General features: G+C 44.4%; 2 protein-coding genes across 2 annotated transcripts; both read left to right on the top strand.

Moving 5' to 3' along the window:
• The first annotated feature begins 2,554 nt into the window (after positions 1-2,554).
• mal2 (mal, T cell differentiation protein 2) lies at positions 2,555-5,682 on the top strand. The gene is made up of 4 exons (XM_028986915.1): positions 2,555-2,668; positions 3,167-3,337; positions 4,233-4,415; positions 5,172-5,682. Exons 1-4 carry the CDS (start codon positions 2,555-2,557, stop codon positions 5,241-5,243), a joined length of 540 nt encoding a protein of 179 aa, XP_028842748.1. The 3' UTR covers positions 5,244-5,682.
• Positions 5,683-16,272: 10,590 nt separating this feature from the next.
• Positions 16,273-20,760, top strand: LOC114794269 (CCN family member 3-like). The gene is made up of 5 exons (XM_028986712.1): positions 16,273-16,688; positions 16,830-17,064; positions 18,135-18,392; positions 18,813-19,027; positions 19,700-20,760. Exons 1-5 carry the CDS (start codon positions 16,509-16,511, stop codon positions 19,994-19,996), a joined length of 1,185 nt encoding a protein of 394 aa, XP_028842545.1. The 5' UTR covers positions 16,273-16,508; the 3' UTR covers positions 19,997-20,760.
• Positions 20,761-21,092: the final 332 nt, after the last annotated feature.

Raw genomic sequence — 21,092 nt, 5'->3', positions numbered from 1 at the left:
TGAAAAAAAAAAAAAACTAAAATATTCTTTTATTATTTGATACACAAGCCTCAACTGCCTCCAGACATACATAAACAAGCGGTAAAACGCTGAGTGATGGCATCATTCAATCTCCATTGGTGGGAATTGAGAAAAGTGCTGGAAGTTTCAACTGTCACTTCAACTGCTTGTTCCACGTGTTAGGATACACTATGCAGACCGGGGTAGGGTACGATACTTTAAAAACCCTTCTGATGTGGGTATGAAAATGTTAGCTGCTAGAGATCTACGGCAGATGTGGCAACAGATAAATCTTTATTGTCACTGTCACTTCTCAAGGAACAATGAAATTTAGGGTGCAGTCAAACAGTTAAGACCGGAAATAAGAAAGACTTAAATAACAAGTACAAAAAATATACAAAAATACAAATTGCACTGTATTGTTACAGTGTTGTTTGAAGATATTTGGCACATATGTGCATAACAGTTTATTTTGGGTTTAGAGTCTCGGTTGCTTTTGTATTAAAGCCGTTTTTGATGCGGTTTGTCCTGGTTTTCATTGCTCTATATCTTTTACCTGATGGCAAACGCTGGTATTGGCAGTGGCCGGGGTGTAATGAGACCTGTGAAACATCTATTGCGGCATCGTGGGGTATAAATTTGTTCCCGGGTGGGGAGGGGGCAGCAAATAGCTTTTTTCCGCTGACCTGATGACCTTGTGGAGCGCCGTACCACACACACACACACGCGCTCCGTACGGAAGTACACGTTCTGTGGAATATTCTATTGTAAATGGCTCAGGAAGAAAAGCTCCTTGGTGTTGGCGCTCCAGGTCAGGTGATCCTCCAGCCCACTGGGACCCTCTCCACAGTGACCCCGCCGACGATGAGTGGCTGGACGTCCCTTTTATTTGTCCTGCAGTCAGCAACAAGCTCAACAACAATTCTTTGTGGTGTTTAGGATCCGCACCACTCTGACGGCCGTTCAGCCTCCTCCCTGTATTAGCCACGTATTAGAAATGAACGGGTTAAATAATTAGAATGTCATGACAACTACTATAACATAATTAATGGCTGACAACTACTATATCATAATTAGATGATGAACGTGAAGAAGCCTCCGATATTTTCCCATCATGCACTGCAGGATTTAGCAAATTCCCCTAACATGCTTTTGTCATTAAAATAAAGGACATGACAACAATCCATTTCAATATTTATTTAATGATTGCAACTCACGTGTTTTTAATATTTCGCTCCCATAATGAGACGGTGTATAGTAATTCTTCTTGTAGGAAAATGTACTTTGATGTGATTAATGCCTGTTAGGTTGATGTGAGTTAAGGTGAACACGAGTCCGTCCTCCAAGATCAGTTTTCCATTGTTTCGCCCCCCATATTTTTTTTTGGAATATTTACACAGCACCTGTGTTGTGGAAACCATATGTGCTCCTGCCTACCCCCTCTGTTATATTTCTGAATATTTCTGAAATATCCATGATATTTCTTCTTTATTCCATCCAGGTCAGTGGACGTACAGATAAACTCGCGTGCACTAACAGCAGATTATCTGATGAAAGCATCAAGCAACGGCAGGTGTCTCAAAGGTCGATTAATCATTAAAAAAAACAGAAGCTAATAGAAAATGTAACGCTTTTACTCCAATAAATACGATAATAACGTGAGGAAAGGAGGGAAAAAAAAACATAACTCAGGGTTATGCAAACAGCCGCAGAGTTTGGGCCCAACCCTCAGGGCAATCATTAACAGCCACCGCGTTTCTGGGGCTGGAGGCGGTTGGGGAAAAGTCACCTTTTACGCGACAGACGCGGCACTCAACAGCCCTGCATTTCCATTGTGATAAAAATCATAAAAAAGAAAGCCTATAAAAACAGACAAAGCTGCAGCGCGGAGGAATGCGCCGTTGCGTCCGTTTCTTCCCGGGATTCCCGTCCCTAAAACAATATTTACACAGCAGCCCTACCACCCAAGCAGGTTTTAGGAAAAGATTAACATGTGTGCAGTATAATATATATATATATAGGCCATTGTTTTATTCATCCCCCACTACGTTACGTTTGTTCATATTTCTTGTTAATTAATTGAAATGAACAGATTTAGTGTTTTTTGTTTTTTATTTCCTTGCTGCAAATTTAAAAAACGTGATTTTGATCATTGATTCTATTGTGATTCTTGTGTGTTTGTGTTCCTTTGCCCCTTCTTGACCTTGACCTTCCCAGCACCCTAACTGACCTGATCTAATTACCTTAATAACGCTATTAAACCATGGGGCCCTCCACGCCCCCTCCAGGTATTCGGCGGCGGATGGGCGTGGCCTGCGCTCGCCCCCCTTAAAGTACTCCGCGGCAGATGGGCGTGGCCTGCACATGCCCCCCTTCATGTATTCGGCGGTGGATGGGCGTGGCCTGCACCTGCCCCCTTCAGGTATTCCTGCGGGTGGGCGTGGCCAGCACCTGCCCCCCTCCCGGTATTCCGCGGCGGATGGGCGTGGCCACGCACCTGCTCCGCGCTCTCGGTTTCCGCCGCCCGCGCCCGGTCCTACCTGTGAGCGGAGGGATGGCGGAGCAAACAAACCCGGCGGCCACCGCGTTCCCGGCGCCCAAGATCTCCCTGCCGCTGGGCCTGGACTTACTGAGGACCATTTCTGGGGCGCTGATCTGCCTGGAAATAGTAAGAGTGCGGCGTGCGCCGCGGCTTTCAACTTAGTGCGCGGCACTGATTTTGTGTGTCGGGGTTAAGGGGCGTTGTTAGCGCGGTCGCGACGCCCCCTTTTTTTTTTTCGTAACTTCTATTGAATTTACAAGCGGACCCGAGCGTCTCGTTACCTTTTTTTCGCCCATAAAAATAGATACGCAACTATTACGTGCGCAAAGGTTACACGGGGTCTTCCGTCCGCTGATCACTTCCAGTGTGTGGAGTCCTTCCGCCGAGTAATGTAGTCCGCGAGTAACGCTGGCAACGCGCCGGCAACAGAACAGGTTGGCAAGGAAGTAAAAGAGAATAAAACGGCACGTTTTCTACGTGTGGCTGGACCTACTGAGGTCGATCAGAAAAATCACAGTTCGACGTTACTGTGATAACTTCATTATTGTATTACATATGTACATTGTTTTGTTAATGAATAAGAATTGCATCGTAACGCTGTTGTGCTTGCTGAACGTTTTCCAGGTGTTCGGGGGACTGGTATGGGTGCTGGTGGCCTCGTCCAACGTGCCCGTCCCTCTGCTGCAGGGCTGGGTGATGTTCGTGTCCGTGACCATGTTCTGCTGCTCCACGGCCTACCTGCTGCTGTTTTTGCTGGGCTTGGCCGAACGAATTGACACCGACTGGAATTTCCTGGTATTTTTAATTTTTTTAAAAGTCATTCGGAGCATGTTTATTCGCGCTGCACAGTAATATACGTCTGCGTGAAATAATATACTGTTGTGTGTCAGGGGCTTTTTTCCATTTTGCATGGCAACAGGATCACCGTACGACCAGAGTAACATGAGTTGTGTTCAAAACACACACGGGACAGGGGGTTGAAAGGCAGCGCCATTCAGAACCACGGTTGACCTGGTAACCAACCCGATACCCTAACATTATGCTGTGGCGTGCGTGCATTCTCCAACTTCCGAACAATCGGGAGACGTTGCACTGCCCGAGGCCCACCCGCTGCCCGGAACGGCTCCGGTGCTTGCGATGCTCTGACAGCAGGCTGGAAACGTAACACCGACGCCCGGCGGCGTTACAGAGAGCAAGAAGGGGGGGGGAGAAGGAGAAAACAGACATGTCACAGTCCAACATTCTGGCCCTGCTTCTGACTCCGCCGCTGCTACGTAGCGTCTGCTTTATGATCATGATGAATGGCCGCCGGCTTTTTGGAAGCAGACCCAGCATCTGGGCTCTGGTAGGGAGTAGATGTCACTTGCAAGTGAAATGGCATTTGCAGACACTTCATATTGAAGAGAGCTTCACATGTTGCACCTCCATGAATGCAGTAGGTGCTTGTTGCACACAATGTCCTGAATAGTACCGTGAACATTGAACACGTACACACTATTATCATTCAAGTACTGAAACAAGGTCGTTGCCATGGAATCAACACTGATATTTGGGGGCATCCTGAGTTCTTATGATTCACTAAACTTCCATGTCCGATCTGGTACCACTACGTAATAATGAGCTCTTTATTACCATTTATAATATAAATGGATCCTGACATCCGTATATTCCAATTTTGTGTTACTTTCAGGACATGTTCTACCATTTCATTGCTCTGCTCTTCTATTTCGGCGCCTTCGTGCTGGAGGCAGCAACCACGGCCGCCAGAACAGTGCCTCTGAACACCACCGCACCCAACTGTTTGATCAGGCCCACCAGTAACATCATCACTTTCATGGATAAAAGGCAGTACAATATTAATGTTGTAGCTACGGTAAGTGCCAAGTGAGCATCCCGGCCTGGGTTGTTGCCATTTTGCAGCACGTGGGGGACGATTGCGTCGTAAAATGTTAAAAAAAAAAAGTAAAAAGTGATCCACACACTAGACAAACTAGTTTAATGGCAGCCCTGAACAAGCCAACTGTTTATTTGTGTGGCCCACATTAACGTGTTGACTGAGGTGATGCACACAGGTGGAGTGAATAACGCAGATTCAGGTTTGTTGCCTCGGGATGTCTCCACCCTTCTGACAAGGTCACAAACACAAGCCCATTCAGTTCTGTTCACACACCATTCCGCTTTTTTCTTCTTTAAACCTATATATAGTAAAAGTAAAAAAGAAAAAAAATCTGTGCTGTTTGGTACATGTTTGTTACTTTGTGCATTTTTCCTATATTTGCAATGGAAGCTTTAATAGGATTTAGAATAAGTACAAGACAGGTACAGTACACAATAGTCTGATGCATTACAAATAAACAAAGAATGCTGGTAAAAGAACAACGGCATGTTTTAACCCAAACAAAAATGTCATCTTCGTGGCCTTGTTAGCTGGCGGGTGTGTTCATTCGCTCTCTGGTGGTGCTGGGCCCATGTAACGCAACACTTTCAGCACTGGTGAATTGGCACACAACCAGGCCGGTGATATCATTACAGGTTCTAAATGCACCCTTATTGCATCATTTCATCTGAGCTGTGAGGACAGAGCAAGTACGGCTTTTTAAATATTCCTTCTTTTTACTTCCTTTTGCAGATATTTGCTTTCGTCGTGACCATGTGCTATGCTTGCAGTATGTTCATGGGCTTCAGGAGGTGGAGGAAGTGATGTCACCTTGTACATTGTCATATAATAATGCACATGAAGAACATTATTACGTAACAAAGTGTAAACACAACACTGATAAACTCTACTGAACATTTTGTAGATATTTCTCTTCATGGATTACAGATGGATGAAGCATTTGGTGCAGTAGGGACGAGTGAAATAGCTGATATGTGTACTGTAGATGCCAGTAATGTTGATCCTTTGCTGGCCATTTTAAATATCAATGTCAACTCATTATGGTTTTCAGTAACCATTTCATAACCAGAACACGTGGTTTGTTTGTTTTTTCCAAAATGTATTTTTTATAAATAGATTAAAAACGTTTTAATGCTGATTTACAGAGTGTTTTAATACAATCCTATTATTTTGTAATTCATTTTGTCATTCACTCTTATCATGTGACCCTTATCCTGCAATAAATAAATTATTACTAACTGCTTGAAGTCTAATTCAGTCAGAGCTTGATTAGATATTAAAACTTTCTTCTCCAGGTACGATGTACGAAAACACAAGTAGGCCCGTACAGTGTTAAAACACAGGTAGGCCGGGTTTGCTGTTAAAACACAGGTAGGCCGGTTTGCTGTTAAAACACAGGTAGGCCGGTTTGCTGTTAAAACACAGGTAGGCCAGTATGTTGTTAAAACACAGGTAGGCCGGTTTGCTGTTAAAACACAGGTAGGCTGGTTCGCTGTTAAAACACAGGTAGGCCTTTATGTTGTTAAAACACAGGTAGGCCGGTTTGGTGTTAAAACACAGGTAGGCCTTTATGTTGTTAAAACACAGGTAGGCCGGTTTGCTGTTAAAACACAGGTAGGCCGGTTTGCTGTTAAAACACAGGTAGGCCAGTATGTTGTTAAAACACAGGTAGGCCGGTTTGCTGTTAAAACACAGGTAGGCTGGTTCGCTGTTAAAACACAGGTAGGCCGGTACGTTGTTAAAACACAGGTAGGCCGGTTTGCTGTTAAAACACAGGTAGGCCGGTTTGCTGTTAAAACACAGGTAGGCCGGTTTGCTGTTAAAACACAGGTAGGCCGGTTTGCTGTTAAAACACAGGTACGCTGGTTCGCTGTTAAAACACAGGTAGGCCGGTACATTGTTAAAACACAGGTAGGCCAGTTTACTCTTAAAAAAACACAGGTAGTCCGGTTTGCTGTTAAAACGCAGGTAGGCCGGTTTGCTGTTAAAACACATGTAGGCCAGTACGTTGTTAAAACACAGGTAGGCCGGTTTGGTGTTAAAACACAGGTAGGCCGGTTTGGTGTTAAAACACAGGTAGGCCGGTACGTTGTTAAAACACAGGTAGGCCAGTTTGCTGTTAAAACACAGGTAGGCCGGTTTGCTGTTAAAACACAGGTAGGCCAGTACGTTGTTAAAACACAGGTAGGCCGGTTTGCTGTTAAAACACAGGAAGGCTGGTTTGCTGTTAAAACACATGTAGGCCAGTACGTTGTTAAAACACAGGTAGGCCGGTTTGGTGTTAAAACACAGGTAGGCCGATACGTTGTTAAAACACAGATAGGCCAGTTTACTGTTAAAAAAACACAGGTAGTCCGGTTTGCTGTTAAAACACAGGTAGGCCGGTTTGCTGTTAAAACACATGTAGGCCAGTACGTTGTTAAAACACAGGTAGGCCGGTTTGGTGTTAAAACACAGGTAGGCCGGTACTTTGTTAAAACACAGGTAGGCCGGTACGTTGTTAAAACACAGGTAGGCCGCTACGTTGTTAAAACACAGGTAGGCCGGTACTTTGTTAAAACACAGGTAGGCCGGTTTGCTGTTAAAACACAGGTAGGCCAGTACGTTGTTAAAACACAGGTAGGCCGGTACGTTGTTAAAACACAGGTAGGCCGGTACTTTGTTAAAACACAGGTAGGCCGGTTTGCTGTTAAAACACAGGTAGGCCAGTACGTTGTTAAAACACAGGTAGGCCGGTACGTTGTTAAAACACAGGTAGGCCGGTACTTTGTTAAAACACAGGTAGGCCGGTTTGGTGTTAAAACACAGGTAGGCCTTTATGTTGTTAAAACACAGGTAGGCCGGTTTGGTGTTAAAACACAGGTAGGCCTTTATGTTGTTAAAACACAGGTAGGCCGGTTTGCTGTTAAAACACAGGTAGGCCGGTACGTTGTTAAAACACAGGTAGGCCGGTTTGCTGTTAAAACACAGGTAGGCCAGTACGTTGTTAAAACACAGGTAGGCCGGTTTGCTGTTGAAAAAACACAGGTATGCCAGTTTGCTGTTAAAACACAGGTAGGCCGGTTTGCTGTTAAAACACAGGTAGGCCAGTTTGCTGTTGAAAAAACACAGGTATGCCAGTTTGGTGTTAAAACACAGGTAGGCCGATACGTTGTTAAAACACAGATAGGCCAGTTTACTGTTAAAACACAGGTAGGCCAGTACGTTGTTAAAACACAGGTAGGCCGGTTTGCTGTTAAAACACAGGAAGGCCGGTTTGCTGTTAAAACACAGGTAGGCTGGTTTGCTGTTAAAACACAGGTAGGCCGGTTTGCTGTTAAAACACAGGTAGGCCAGTACGTTGTTAAAACACAGGTAGGCCGGTTTGGTGTTAAAACACAGGTAGGCCAGTTTACTGTTAAAACACAGGTAGGCCAGTACGTTGTTAAAACACAGGTAGGCTGGTTTGCTGTTAAAACACATGTAGGCCAGTACGTTGTTAAAACACAGGTAGGCCGGTTTGGTGTTAAAACACAGGTAGGCCGATACGTTGTTAAAACACAGATAGGCCAGTTTACTGTTAAAAAAACACAGGTAGTCCGGTTTGCTGTTAAAACACAGGTAGGCCGGTTTGCTGTTAAAACACATGTAGGCCAGTACGTTGTTAAAACACAGGTAGGCCGGTTTGGTGTTAAAACACAGGTAGGCCGGTACTTTGTTAAAACACAGGTAGGCCGGTTTGGTGTTAAAACACAGGTAGGCCGGTTTGGTGTTAAAACACAGGTAGGCCGGTACGTTGTTAAAACACAGGTAGGCCGGTACTTTGTTAAAACACAGGTAGGCCGGTTTGCTGTTAAAACACAGGTAGGCCAGTACGTTGTTAAAACACAGGTAGGCCAGTACTTTGTTAAAACACAGGTAGGCCGGTACTTTGTTAAAACACAGGTAGGCCGGTTTGGTGTTAAAACACAGGTAGGCCGGTACGTTGTTAAAACACAGGTAGGCCAGTACTTTGTTAAAACACAGGTAGGCCGGTACTTTGTTAAAACACAGGTAGGCCGGTTTGGTGTTAAAACACAGGTAGGCCGGTACGTTGTTAAAACACAGGTAGGCCGGTACTTTGTTAAAACACAGGTAGGCCGGTTTGCTGTTAAAACACAGGTAGGCCGGTACGTTGTTAAAACACAGGTAGGCCGGTACTTTGTTAAAACACAGGTAGGCCGGTTTGCTGTTAAAACACAGGTAGGCCAGTACGTTGTTAAAACACAGGTAGGCTGGTATGTTGTTAAAACACAGGTAGGCCGGTACTTTGTTAAAACACAGGTAGGCCGGTTTGGTGTTAAAACACAGGTAGGCCTTTATGTTGTTAAAACACAGGTAGGCCGGTTTGCTGTTAAAACACAGGTAGGACGGTTTGCTGTTAAAACACAAGTAGGCTGGTTTGCTGTTAAAACACAGGTAGGCCTTTATGTTGTTAAAACACAGGTAGGCCGGTACTTTGTTAAAACACAGGTAGGCCGGTACTTTGTTAAAACACAGGTAGGCCGGTACTTTGTTAAAACACAGGTAGGCCGGTACTTTGTTAAAACACAGGTAGGCCGGTTTGGTGTTAAAACACAGGTAGGCCAGTACGTTGTTAAAACGCAGGTAGGCCGGTTTGCTGTTAAAACGCAGGTAGGCTGGTTTGATGTTAAAACACAGATAGCACGTTTCTATGGTATTTTAGGTATGCAGTTAAGCTGGTGTGCTTGAGTATCTGTTATCACTTTCCAATACAAAACCTTTCACAAAAATTCAGGCAGGAACTCCTGAACCTTTTGCCTCATTGTGATATATGTGTTTAACAAACCATCCAAAACACAGTTTGGTTATCAGAATATCGATCAGAGAAGATGACCAGATCCAAAGACAGAGTAATGATCCAGGCAAGATTTCAACCCCAACACAGAGAACTTGATCCAGCATTTTTTTGCAAATCCTCTGCAGACCTTTTTATAGTTTTTTTTTTATTCCCCAGTGTACTTTCCTTTAAATTGCTTTCATAATAAATCCATTCACACAAAGGCTAATGGAATAATGAGCTAGAGCTATAACTGTCTAGATCTAGTGGGTAAGCAGAGTCAAGTGAGGAGGTGACGTGTCCAGCAGAAGGCAAAGTTCCAGGTCGGTTCCAAGTTCCAAGTCCACCTTGAAGGCCTCGGTCCTTCTTGTTTGCAGTTGATTTGGTCAACAGGGGGCACTCATCTGCTGGTCTCTGATGATCCCAATCCTTTATATAAAGTGCTCTGACATAAATCACTATATAAACAAAGCAATTATTATTATCGTGAATCTAATAATGTTTTTTGGATGTTAATGGTTGTCCTTCCACATTTTAACTCTTGCTTTTAAATACATCTCCATCGTAAGTGGATTGTTGTAGAATTTGAAAGGTGTCTGGTTCATCTCTGCATCTCTGTTCCACCGGATGTCAAAGGAAATAACGTCTTAAATTCTTACACTGTCATATCATTAAAAGGAGTCTGTGTACGTACAACACTAACCAGCAGCAGAACGGTTCTTGGCAGGCAACACTGACGCTTTATAAGCTTTCAGGTCTCTGCTGACCTCTATGTGTGAAACGTGTTGCTACTGTGGGCACTTTATTTGGCCGTCCCGGTGTTTTGGCAGCCATTTCTACATCATGAAGACAGAACGCTGGACATTCAGGGTGGAAGGAGCATCAAGCCCCTCTTGATCGATATTGCCATTCTCACATTTCCCTCTTCTGTCCAAAACGGCTCTGGATGTTAGCATTGGCTGGAGCCCCTTCATTGTGATGGCTCCACTAAAAAGCCGAGCCCCCACCACTGTGCCATATTTCTTTATGAGCCCGGCAACCAGTCCAAAAGCATCAGTGGAAGGCCTGAGGGATGTCCTTTCAGAAGAAATGCTCAGCCAAACCCGGGAACACGTCGGCTTCCCAAAGTGCAACCTGAGAACGCTGGGTAAACAGCAAATAAGATCGGGCTGTAAATTGTGATCCATCTCACAGGGGAGGCTTGCTGCGCTTCTCCTAGGAGAGCCACACATTCCAGTCCCAGGCAAGGACACCATTGTTCAGGTGCTACATTCTTCCGATTGGCCGTTACTGGGGCGGGGACTCACATTCCCGCGCCCTGACCTTTATGGCAGTATCCAAGTAAAACGTGACAATACGGCATTGGTGCATTTTTTTACTCTCTTTACACAATTGGGGCGCCACGAAAAGGCCATGTAGGTAAATCTCTGACAGGGAGAGGGACAACTTTAAAAAAAAACTTGCTCCAATCACATTTCAAATGCATCTAAGAAATTAGAAGCTTCATACAAGCTATATTCATTACATGTAATGCAAATTTTTTGGCCGTTGATGACCATGTATGATCAACAAAAATGTAATAATCTTAAATTATTAGGATCTTTCCAGTCATCAATTAACAAGGATGAAAAAACTCATGTATGTCCGATGATACTGAAAAGCATCCTCACGTATCACACATGCATGGTTCTGAATTAAATAACATCATTAAATCAAAATATAAAAAAAATGTGCCAGTGCAGTCTGTTTAGGACATTTGGTCACCATAGCTGGACCCCATCTTTTTCTTTTTTTCCCATAATTTTCAGATGTTTTGGGTACCTTGAACCAATACAAGAAAAGTATGGTAGGGTGGTATGGTATGGTATGGTATGTTAGGGTATGGTAGAGTGGTAGTAGCCTAGTGGGTAACACACTCGCCTATGAACCAGAAGACCCGGGTTCAAATCCCGCTTACTACCATTGTGTCCCTGAGCAAGACACAAGACACTAAGTTGCTCCAGGGAGACTGTCCCTGTAACTACTGATTGTAAGTCGCTCTGGATAAGGGCGTCTGATAAATGCAGTAAATGTAAATGTAAAATGTAACTATTGGAAACAATATAACTTTTATAGAAAAGCCCCCATACACCATTTTACGCCTGCATTTCAATTGTGCCATGCAGATAAACTTATTGAAAATAATTGCGTCATGTTGGCAGTGTGAAAGGCCGCATAGTGATCGCTTACAGCAGTCGCACGGGATCAAGAACAACATGAAGGACGACTTTGATTGGGCTCCAGTGTTCTATTTGAAGTTTGGTCCAAGGCCATAGCAGTGGGATTTGCTCTGCCGAGGAGCGCCAGCTTCTTCAGGGGTCCACTCTGTTCTTCGCGCCAGTGGGTGGCTCTGCAAACAACAGAACATTTTGCTAATAAATCTGCTTGTTTTTGTTTTCCAAGGCCGTGCGCTGAGTGCTACTCACCATGTGCCATAAAAACAAATGACATGCCTGAGAGAATGTTCCAGATTCCTGAAATCTCTGTCTGTGCTAGAACATCACACAATGGAGGCCTTTTAAAAAATTCTCCTTCATTCTGCTGAGAAGACCTGGGAAAATATCCACCCGTTCTGTAGTAAAATGGGACAAAAAATAATGTTAGCAATCTTTTTACTTTGCTCTGTGCTATGCACTATAAAACACAATAATGCAATAATTTCATAATAAAGTCATAGATTTTATAATGTAATAAAAATTTATTCCAGCAATTATACAAGAAGGCCTGTAACAACTTCCCAGTTATATAATAAAACCCTTAACCAATAAAGTAATAATAATACCAATAATGTGAAAATGACTTACATTCTATAATATACATTCTCAAAAAAACAACACCTTGTTATTAGAATGTTACTTTAGCATTGCCAAAGTTATTACATTGTTGCGAAATTATTGGAATGCTAGTTTTGGCAAAAGGAACCTTAACTCAATGTAATAACTTAATGTAATAACCTTTTATAATGAAATATAGTATTAGTACAGTGACTATAAAACCATTACTAGTTAAGGCATTTTTTTCTGCATTTTAAAAAGGATATATTCCTGCTAAAAGCCTAACCTTTTCCTGTCCAATAAAGTGTGATATTTAGAAAAGTGTCAAATTTATCAGATTTGTCCAGACTTTCTGTTCATGGAATCACATTCTTCACTTTCTTAAAATCATTTTCAAATAAATCCAGCAAGGCCAGTGGCTCTAATAAAATAAAAAGCTTTCTGAGACACAAGATTTATGAAGGCACCTACATTAGCTTAAGTAACTAAACATGGTAGACAGGTCTCCTTCCAACCATTCAGTCTTACAAAAAAAATTCCACACTCTCTCTGTTCCAGATGAGACCATGCCCTTGACCCTTGACCTCGCAGTGACATCTGTTGGCATTTCACTATGGAGAAAGTGATCCTGAAACAAAAAGGGCAAAGAAAAGTTTTTTTTTTCTATAATTATACATGTTACATGTGATCTGCCAGGGTGGCAGCAGTCTAGTCTGTACTACACTATAAACTAAAAGACAACAAAGTCACAGGTTCAAATCCCACTTACTACCATTTTGTCCCTGCAAGTCTGTCCCTGTATCTTCTGATTGCAAGTCACTCTGGACAAATGTTAGTGGTATTGTGAAAATAGGATTTTCCCAAAATTTTCCAACAATGCCTATAATTGATTAAAGGCACACACTATATACATGACTTAAATTCAAAATATGTTACATTTTTTAAATGCAGGCAAAATGTGGTCCCTAATCGTGTTAATAACTGTTGCTTTATTGTGTTTTCTGTAGTTTCTGAACAGTGCTGATGAATCAGTTACAGAATATTATTAGTTTCATACCTTCAGCAGGTTGATAGACTACTATCGCATGTACTTGTGGAATACCTATGCCCAACATGGAAAATTCCAAATTCATCTGGAGATTCATTGCATGTGGTGCAAAGAGAATTGCAAATGGTGTGTGAAAGTTTGTTTTTATAACGGCACCACTTATTTCCTCGTGCACGATTTGCTGGCGGCAGCGAGTGTGGCCATAAACCTCTGGCCCAGGCCAGACATGCCACTTTGATTTAGTGCTACAATTTAGGCAAAACTAAATGTGAAAACCAGTGGCCCCCTTCATGAGGGCCACAATTCGTGTGCATTCTGTTACTCGGGGGGCGAATTTATTTCTGCTCTGTGTGTGACCCGATCTAAAAAAGAAAATGTGTTGCGTAATGTTATGGCTAATTAGTATGAACTTTGAACAGCAATAAATTTAGCAAGCGGCCTGTTGCTCGCCCTTGAGTCACCCCCGAGGAACCTCAGAAACCTGGAGGACGTCTTCCCCAAGACAAACAAGCCCACTTCCAGTACGGTGCTTGTGCGCACGCCCAGACAAACTCACAGCGAAACCGCCGTGTACACCGCCTCCCCCGGCACTAAATTCCCACGTGAAGTGGCACTGGCAGCGGACGGTCTGTCTGAACGCCGTCCAGCCAGACGGATCCACCATCAGTCAGCGTCAGCCCCGCCAGGGATGCGCATATTTCCACCGACACATTTCACATCTTGCATGGGTGGATCTCTCACCACACACTCATGAGCTGCATTCGTTTCCATCTGATATCTGACACAAGCTCCGCAGTGTTCCGTTCCGCTTTCACACACGCAAGAAAGAAATGAAATGGTTTTGTGGTTTTCCTAAAGACTGGCGCCCTGGCCAGGGAATGGACCTGACGGCACCCGTATGAGGAATTGTGCTTATAGATCAGGATGCCAAAAATCAAGTGAAGCAACATGTGGGAACATCTTTCATCCACTGAGAGAGATTCCTTGTTAAAAACTTGATAAAAAAATTTGATTGATGATTTTTTATTTTCCACATCAAGTAAAGGGTCCATAGACATAAACCAGAACCACAAACAGCATGTTCCTTACAGAACCTTAAAAGGTTCCATGGATGTGTGAAGAAAGTGGTGTAAGTGGGGTAAGAACCTGGAACCTTATGGTCTTCTGGTTCATAAGTACGCAGGTACCTGTAAAGTATTGATGGGTGTGGGTTTATATCGTCCAGAATGAAGAAGTGGCATGTGTGATCACTGTCAATCATCGGGCTCCAATGCTATTTATTTCAAATAAATCTATCATTGTGTGATGGACACTAATGAGGGGTGTGGCAACACCCTAGTCATCAACCCCATTATTGACATTTTTCTCAAGACCACCACCATTGTGTCTGAATGACTACTGTCCCGTTGCACCTACACCCATCATGATGCAGTGCTTCGAGAGGCTGGTCAAGAAAACCATGCTGCCCTCCACCCTGGACCCACTGCAATTCACCTATCATCCAAACCGCTCCTTGGACGATGCCATTGCCACCACCCTGACCCTCATCTGACCCTCATTCACCTGGACAATAAAGACTCATACGCACGAATGCTGTTCATCGATTTTAGTTGAGTATTCAACACCATCATTCCTCAGCACCCGGCCGAGAAGCTGAGCCTGCTGGGCCTGAACACCTCCCTCTGCAACTGGATCTTGGACTTCCTGAGTGAGAGACCTCAGTCTGTCCGGATCAGGAACAGCATCTCCAGCTCCTCAGGGCTGTGTACTTAGTCCAGTGCTGTTCTCCCTGCTGACCCATGAATGTGCCCTGATGCACAGCTCCTCAGGGCTGTGTACTTAGTCCAGTGCTGTTCTCCCTGCTGACCCATGAATGTGCCCTGATGCACAGCTCCAACCACATCATCAAGTTCGCTGATGACACGATCGTGGTGGGTCTCATCAGCAAAAACGATGAGTCAGTAAACAGACAGGAGATGCAACGACTGACGGACTGGTGTAAGGTCAACAATTTATTTCAGAATGTGGACAAAACAAAGGAGATGATTGTTGACTTCTGAAGACAACAGAGGGACAACTTGTTGCATTAGTTCCTCGGTGTTCATCTAGATGAGACTGTCTCCTGGAATCTCAAAACCAGCTTGACAGCCGAGAAAGTCCAGCAGTGTATCATTCATCAGTGGTCCAGCAGTGGACCATTGAGAGCATTCTGACCAGCTGAATCTCTGTCTGGTTTGGGAACTGCACCGTATCGGACCGCAAGACCCTAGAGGGGATAGTGAGGACAGCTGAGAAGATCACCGGAGTCTCTCTTGCCTCCTTACTGGACAGTTACCACACACGCTGCATCGGGAAAGCCACCAGCATTGTGAAGGACTCTACACACCCCTCACATGCACTCTTCACCCTCCTGCCATCCGGAAAAAGGTACTGAAGCATTCGGGCCCTCACTGCCAGACTCTGCAACAGCCTCATCCCACAGGCCATCAGAACACTCAGTCAGGGACTTTGCACTCTGGACTGACACAAACACACACACACACACACTACTTCTGTTATACTGAGTAATATTATCTATTCATGCACTGTTCCATTTTGCACAGCAGAATTTGCTCTAGTTTTACTTCACTAGTTTAGCGCTGGTTGTCTCATTTGTGGCTACTTGTTTTTTGTCTACCTTATGTAGCCCAGTTTGTACACTTTATGTCAGAATGTAACTTTGTTAAATTGTTACATTTAGCAGGAGAAACATTAACTTCATCCGGAGAAACATTATTTTATCACACTGTGTACTTTCTAACCTGTATGTAGCTGAAATGACAATGAAGCTCAACTTCAACTTTTGATTTTTTACAGTGTGTGACCATTGCCACCAAACGAGGGGGTCACTGATGTCACCGTCTGCACTGCTAGGAAGGAGCCCACCCTGCTGTACCAAACATTTCTTCCCAAAAGCCATGACCTAATGCAACGTCCGTGCCACCAGACACATTTCAGGAAATTCTGAGGCCAGATTCCAAAACAGACACTTAGTGTCCTGAAGCAGGATGTGACTGACCAGTAAAATCCTGGCAAAAGTCACAGAACAACCAAATACAAATATGGACAAACTGAGCAAAAGGTACGACGCAACTTTAAAACGGGGACATTTGTGCAGAGTTCATATCTGAAAAGAGCTGAAACTAGATTTCATCCACAAATTTACTTAATGTAAAACATATAAGTACTGTAACACTAATACATCCTTACTATTTGTCAAATCAAATTATTATATTGAACATTTTATAACGTAATCACATGATTTCCTAATAAGTAACAAGCAGGTAAATTAGGATTGGAAATAAAAGTAAAGAATGTAGAGGAAAGACAATATTTCTTTGGCAAACAGGATGGAACCTCTGCCCCTCCAGCACCTCGTCACCTTTCTGCCACGCGGGAATGACTATAAATTCCTTTGGAGGACCCTGCCTCAGCCATCAGCAGAGCCCCAGCTGAGCAGATCCCAGACCAGACCTCTCCAAAGAACGATGGCGCGCAGGAACGCGTTCGTCTTCTCCGCCTGTGTCCAGGTAAGGCCAACTCAAGAAGCTGAATATATATGAATATTATATGCATGATGTATCGTTTAATACAGAGATACAGAGTCGCCGTGTGTGTGTGTGTGTTGTCCTCGGCGTCACCGAAAGAGAACCGTCGCTCCTTGTTCTCAGGTGGCCCTGTGCGTAATCGCTTGGGCACAGGCGTGTCCGTCGCGGTGCCGCTGTCCCCCCCAGCCCCCTGTCTGCGGCGCGGGGGTCCCTGCGGTCCTGGACGAGTGTGCGTGCTGCCTCGTGTGCGCCAGACAGGACGGGGAGGTCTGCTCGGACCTGCAGCCCTGCGACGCGCGCCGAGGCTTGCGGTGCAAATACCCGGCCGGGGCGCGCAAGAGGAGCGGCGTGTGCGCGGGTGAGGATCCAGAAACCTTTTCATTGTCAGAATTAAGAATATACGAAACATTTGCGCATCTCCACGTAATTGCTCACTTCGTGGCCGGAAGGTGAAGATTCGATTACTTACAGCATCTCTGTTAGGCACATGGCAAGATGTCCATGACTGAAATCCTGGTGACCCCGTGCTCATCAGAATCCGATATATTGGAAATCCATGTTAACACAAAGAATTTGGTTCTGGCTGTTGTTGTCTTTCGAATACAATACAATACACAGTACAGGCCAAAAGTTTGGACACGCCTTCTCATTCAATGTGTTTTCTTTATTTTCATGACCATTTACATTAGTAGATTCTCACTGAAGGCATCAAAACTATGAATGAACACATGTGGAGTTATGTACTTAACAAAAAAAGGTGAAATAACTGAAAACGTGTTTTATATTCTAGTTTCTTTGCTCTGATTACTGCTTTGCACACTCTTGGCATTCTCTCGATGAGCTTCAAGAGGTCATCACCTGAAATGGTTTTCCAAAAGTCTTGAAGGAGTTCCCAGAGGTGTTTAGCACTTGTTGACCCCTTTACCTTCACTCTGCGGTCCAGCTCACCCCAAACCATCTCGACTGGGTTCAGGTCCGGTGACTGTGGAGGCCAGGTCTCCACTTTTTGTTAAGTACATAACTCCACATGTGTTCATTCATAGTTTTGATGCCTTCAGTGAGAATCTACCAACGTAAATGGTCATGAAAATAAAGAAAACACATTAAATGAGAAGATGTGTTCAAACCTTTGACCTGTACTTTATATTATCCACCAAAAAATCCAGTATTACAATAATTGATGCAACATGCAATTATGAATTATTTGCAGGTATATATATATAGCTGTGGAGCAGTGTGTAATACCAGTCCGAGAGACAGGTGTAGTCATGGTATTACGGGTCAGCTATGGTCAACTATTTATGAGGGTGATGGCAAATGGGAAGAAACTGTTCCTGTGTCAGCTGGTTCTGTTCTCGTGTTACACAATGCCAGCGTCCTCAGTGCTGAGCAATATAAGTTCACGCTCTGCGCTTTGCCGCCGTGCAGCCGCCGCCGAGGGAGGGGTGTGCATCCTGGACGGCGTGGTGTACCAGAACGGCGAGGCCTTCTTCCCCAGTTGCAGCTACCAGTGTGTGTGCCGCCAAGGGCAGCTGGCCTGTGTGCCACGCTGCAACCTGGACGTCATGCTGCCGGGGCCCGACTGCCCGTTCCCTGTCAGGGTGCAGGTCCCGGGGGAGTGCTGCGAGAAGTGGGCCTGTGAGCCGCAGCCGGAGTCCAGCGTGCTCGGAGGCCTCGCCATGGCCGGTGAGTGTCTGCTGCTGTCGTCCCTGTCTCCACGATGAGAGAAAGTGCCGAGTCAACATGAACTCTGTGCCTCCCCTCACCGTGCCAAAATTCACCAGAAATGTCATAGCTGGGTGTTAGCTCTCACTTTCTGCAACAAATCTACACACCTTCATCATATCCATATCTAGAAATGAAACCAGCATGGCGTTTTATTTAAAACCCCATTTGAAATGGGCTTGAAGTGACATGTTTGAAGGACTGAATAGGAATTACATTCGAGTTGGTTGTAAGCTGCATCTTCCCTTCTTATTTACATTATGAATTTGCAGAAAGGCGTGGCGCTCTCTTGTTAATTGTTAATCATGCGTCGTCATAATCAACAAGCATGGCCGCCGGTCTGAGCAGAGGGACTGTTTTCTGCATCTCTCCTGCACTCAGCGTACAGACAGGAGGAGACCATAGGGTTTGACGCCTGGGACCCCAGCGTGAACTGCATTGAGCAGACCACGGAGTGGGGCGCCTGCTCCCGCACCTGTGGCATGGGCGTCTCCACCAGGGTCACCAACAAGAACCGCAAGTGTGAGATGGTCAAGCAGAGCCGCTTGTGCATGGTCAGGCCGTGTGACATGCAGAAGGACAGAAGAACCGCTGTGGTAATTCTACATAATGTTATAATATTGTTCATTAACCATTTATTAATCCGTTAATGGTCAGATTTAACACGGGTTAATGATATATTCAAGTGCCATTATGATTAATAAAAATGTTACGTAGACAGATAAACAAATTAAAGTGATTGGGGTGGGGACTAGTAAGTAATTATCAGATCTGCTTAATTTTAATATGCAGACACCTGCAGTCTATTTCTTATTTATGTTGCTGCATCTATATCAAACCTTACTACCATTACGTCTTCTCATTAGAATAATATTCCTGCTTTTCCTGATTAGTTTACTTAGTTCAAACAAATATATTGTAGTAAGTGGGATTTGAACCTGGGTCTTCTGGTTCATAGGCCAGTGTGTTACCCACTAGGCTGCCACCACCCACATGGAATGTAAAAGAGTAAAGGACCCAGCTGCGTTGCATTATCATATTGGCCCATATCTGGACATTGGTCCAGATGTAAGACAAATATAAGACACCTAGTTAAAACATGTATAACAAAAAAACTTGTATGTAGCGCCATCTACTGATATTGTGGGAGATGATGGAAAATAAATATACCAGTTCGGTGAAAACTACAAAAAAAAAAAACAGTATTTTGATCTTTATACAAAATATAGTACCCTTTTTTCTAAGAAGTTCTTTTCTCCACCCCTCAGAAGGGAAGTGCGTGTCTGAGGCCCAAACGGAGTGAGAAGCCCTTTCACTTCAGCTTTAAGAACTGCACCAGCGTCCAGGCGTACCAGCCCCGCTTCTGCAGCCTGTGCGGCGACGGCCGGTGCTGCACCCCCCACAGCACCAAGACGGCCCAGGTCCAGTTCCGCTGCCCCAACGACAGGACGATCAAGAGGCCGGTGATGTTCGTTAACAGCTGCGCCTGCCATCGCCACTGTCCCACCGACAATTCCGTCCTCCCACACTTGGGCCCAGGTTATGATGCCGGCCTGGCCCACTGATACTACACTGATACTACAGCCTTATGAGCCCGGTGGGCATGACATGACTTTTGCTACTGATCATTCCCAAGACGCTGCCAGTATTAGATTTCAATTGTAATGGGATCAGCACCTTGTGTACAAATTATTCAGGCATCTTGGGTGACAGTATTTAAAGTTAAGACGTAGCTGTGGACACCCACTGAAGATAGGGGGTAGATAGGGTTCACGTATTTCGGGCGCCCTCTGGGCAAGCACTAGTGGGCTAATCAGGATTGGCGCCTTGTTTGAAAAATGTGAAGCGAAAGCCCTCGTCAGCTGCCCTCTGAATTCCTCGCATGGCCACGCTCCAGACCGGTGACCTCTCTCAGGCCCTCGGCTCTGAGGGGCCGTTCAGACGAAGGGGGCAAAAGGCGGCTAGCTGTGGTTTTACTCTGTGGCAACACAGGCTACTGACTTGAGTAAATAAACCTGAGGGACGAGCAGAGGCTGGATTTAAGCAGCAGTTGTGGTAAAAAAAAAAAAAAAAGAATAATAATATAAACCTTTTGTATTTTGCAATAATGCTTTAGTATTGTGAACGACAGCATCTGCTGCTGCATGTATAAAATCCATTTTATTACTTCATAACCATGTCAGTGACGGTAAAAAGATGACCTGTGTACAGTTTCCAGTTTCTGCTGTGTTTGGTTTCTCTTGTCCAATGTGGTGCTGATACAAAATGTAATGCAAATATGCATTCTTTTTTCTATAAAACATATTCACCTTAAACACTTTATAATATGCATCTGTCTGGAAGGCTTGCATTCCCCTCGAGAACCGGCCGTGGCGTGGAGCAGGGATCTGATATTTTAGTGTGTGGCACAGCAGCGCCGCCACGTGGCCCACGTACTTTTCATAATCAATTTGGGGGATCAATGAGGCCAACTTGGGTTCAGGGATCTCAGGGATCTTAAATTGTGAAACTTCAGTCATCTCATGTTTTAAAAAGTTGTACTTGAGGCTGACGCATTTTAAAGTATTTAACGTAACCAGGTAATTATCAGCATTTTTCAGATTAAAACAAGAGTTAAACCTTAAATACCTTAAATTAAAAAACTTAAATTAGATGGAGGTC

This window comes from Denticeps clupeoides, chromosome 7 (genome assembly GCF_900700375.1).
Source record: "Denticeps clupeoides chromosome 7, fDenClu1.1, whole genome shotgun sequence".
In the NCBI taxonomy this organism is placed as follows: Eukaryota; Metazoa; Chordata; class Actinopteri; order Clupeiformes; family Denticipitidae; genus Denticeps; species Denticeps clupeoides.
This window is presented reverse-complemented; position numbering and strand designations above follow the sequence as displayed.

What these genes read in the sequence shown, in the direction of transcription:
- mal2 (XM_028986915.1), top strand. Translation starts at nt 2,555, where the DNA reads ATGGCGGAGCAAACAAACCCGGCGGCCACCGCGTTCCCGGCGCCCAAG. An exon ending in CGCTGATCTGCCTGGAAATA is followed by an intron (nt 2,669 to 3,166) that starts GTAAGAGTGCGG and finishes AACGTTTTCCAG; the next exon opens with GTGTTCGGGGGACTGGTATG. An exon ending in ATATTAATGTTGTAGCTACG is followed by an intron (nt 4,416 to 5,171) that starts GTAAGTGCCAAG and finishes TTCCTTTTGCAG; the next exon opens with ATATTTGCTTTCGTCGTGAC.
- LOC114794269 (XM_028986712.1), top strand. Translation starts at nt 16,509, where the DNA reads ATGGAACCTCTGCCCCTCCAGCACCTCGTCACCTTTCTGCCACGCGGG. An exon ending in GAGGAGCGGCGTGTGCGCGG is followed by an intron (nt 17,065 to 18,134) that starts GTGAGGATCCAG and finishes GCCGCCGTGCAG; the next exon opens with CCGCCGCCGAGGGAGGGGTG. An exon ending in AGGACAGAAGAACCGCTGTG is followed by an intron (nt 19,028 to 19,699) that starts GTAATTCTACAT and finishes TCCACCCCTCAG; the next exon opens with AAGGGAAGTGCGTGTCTGAG.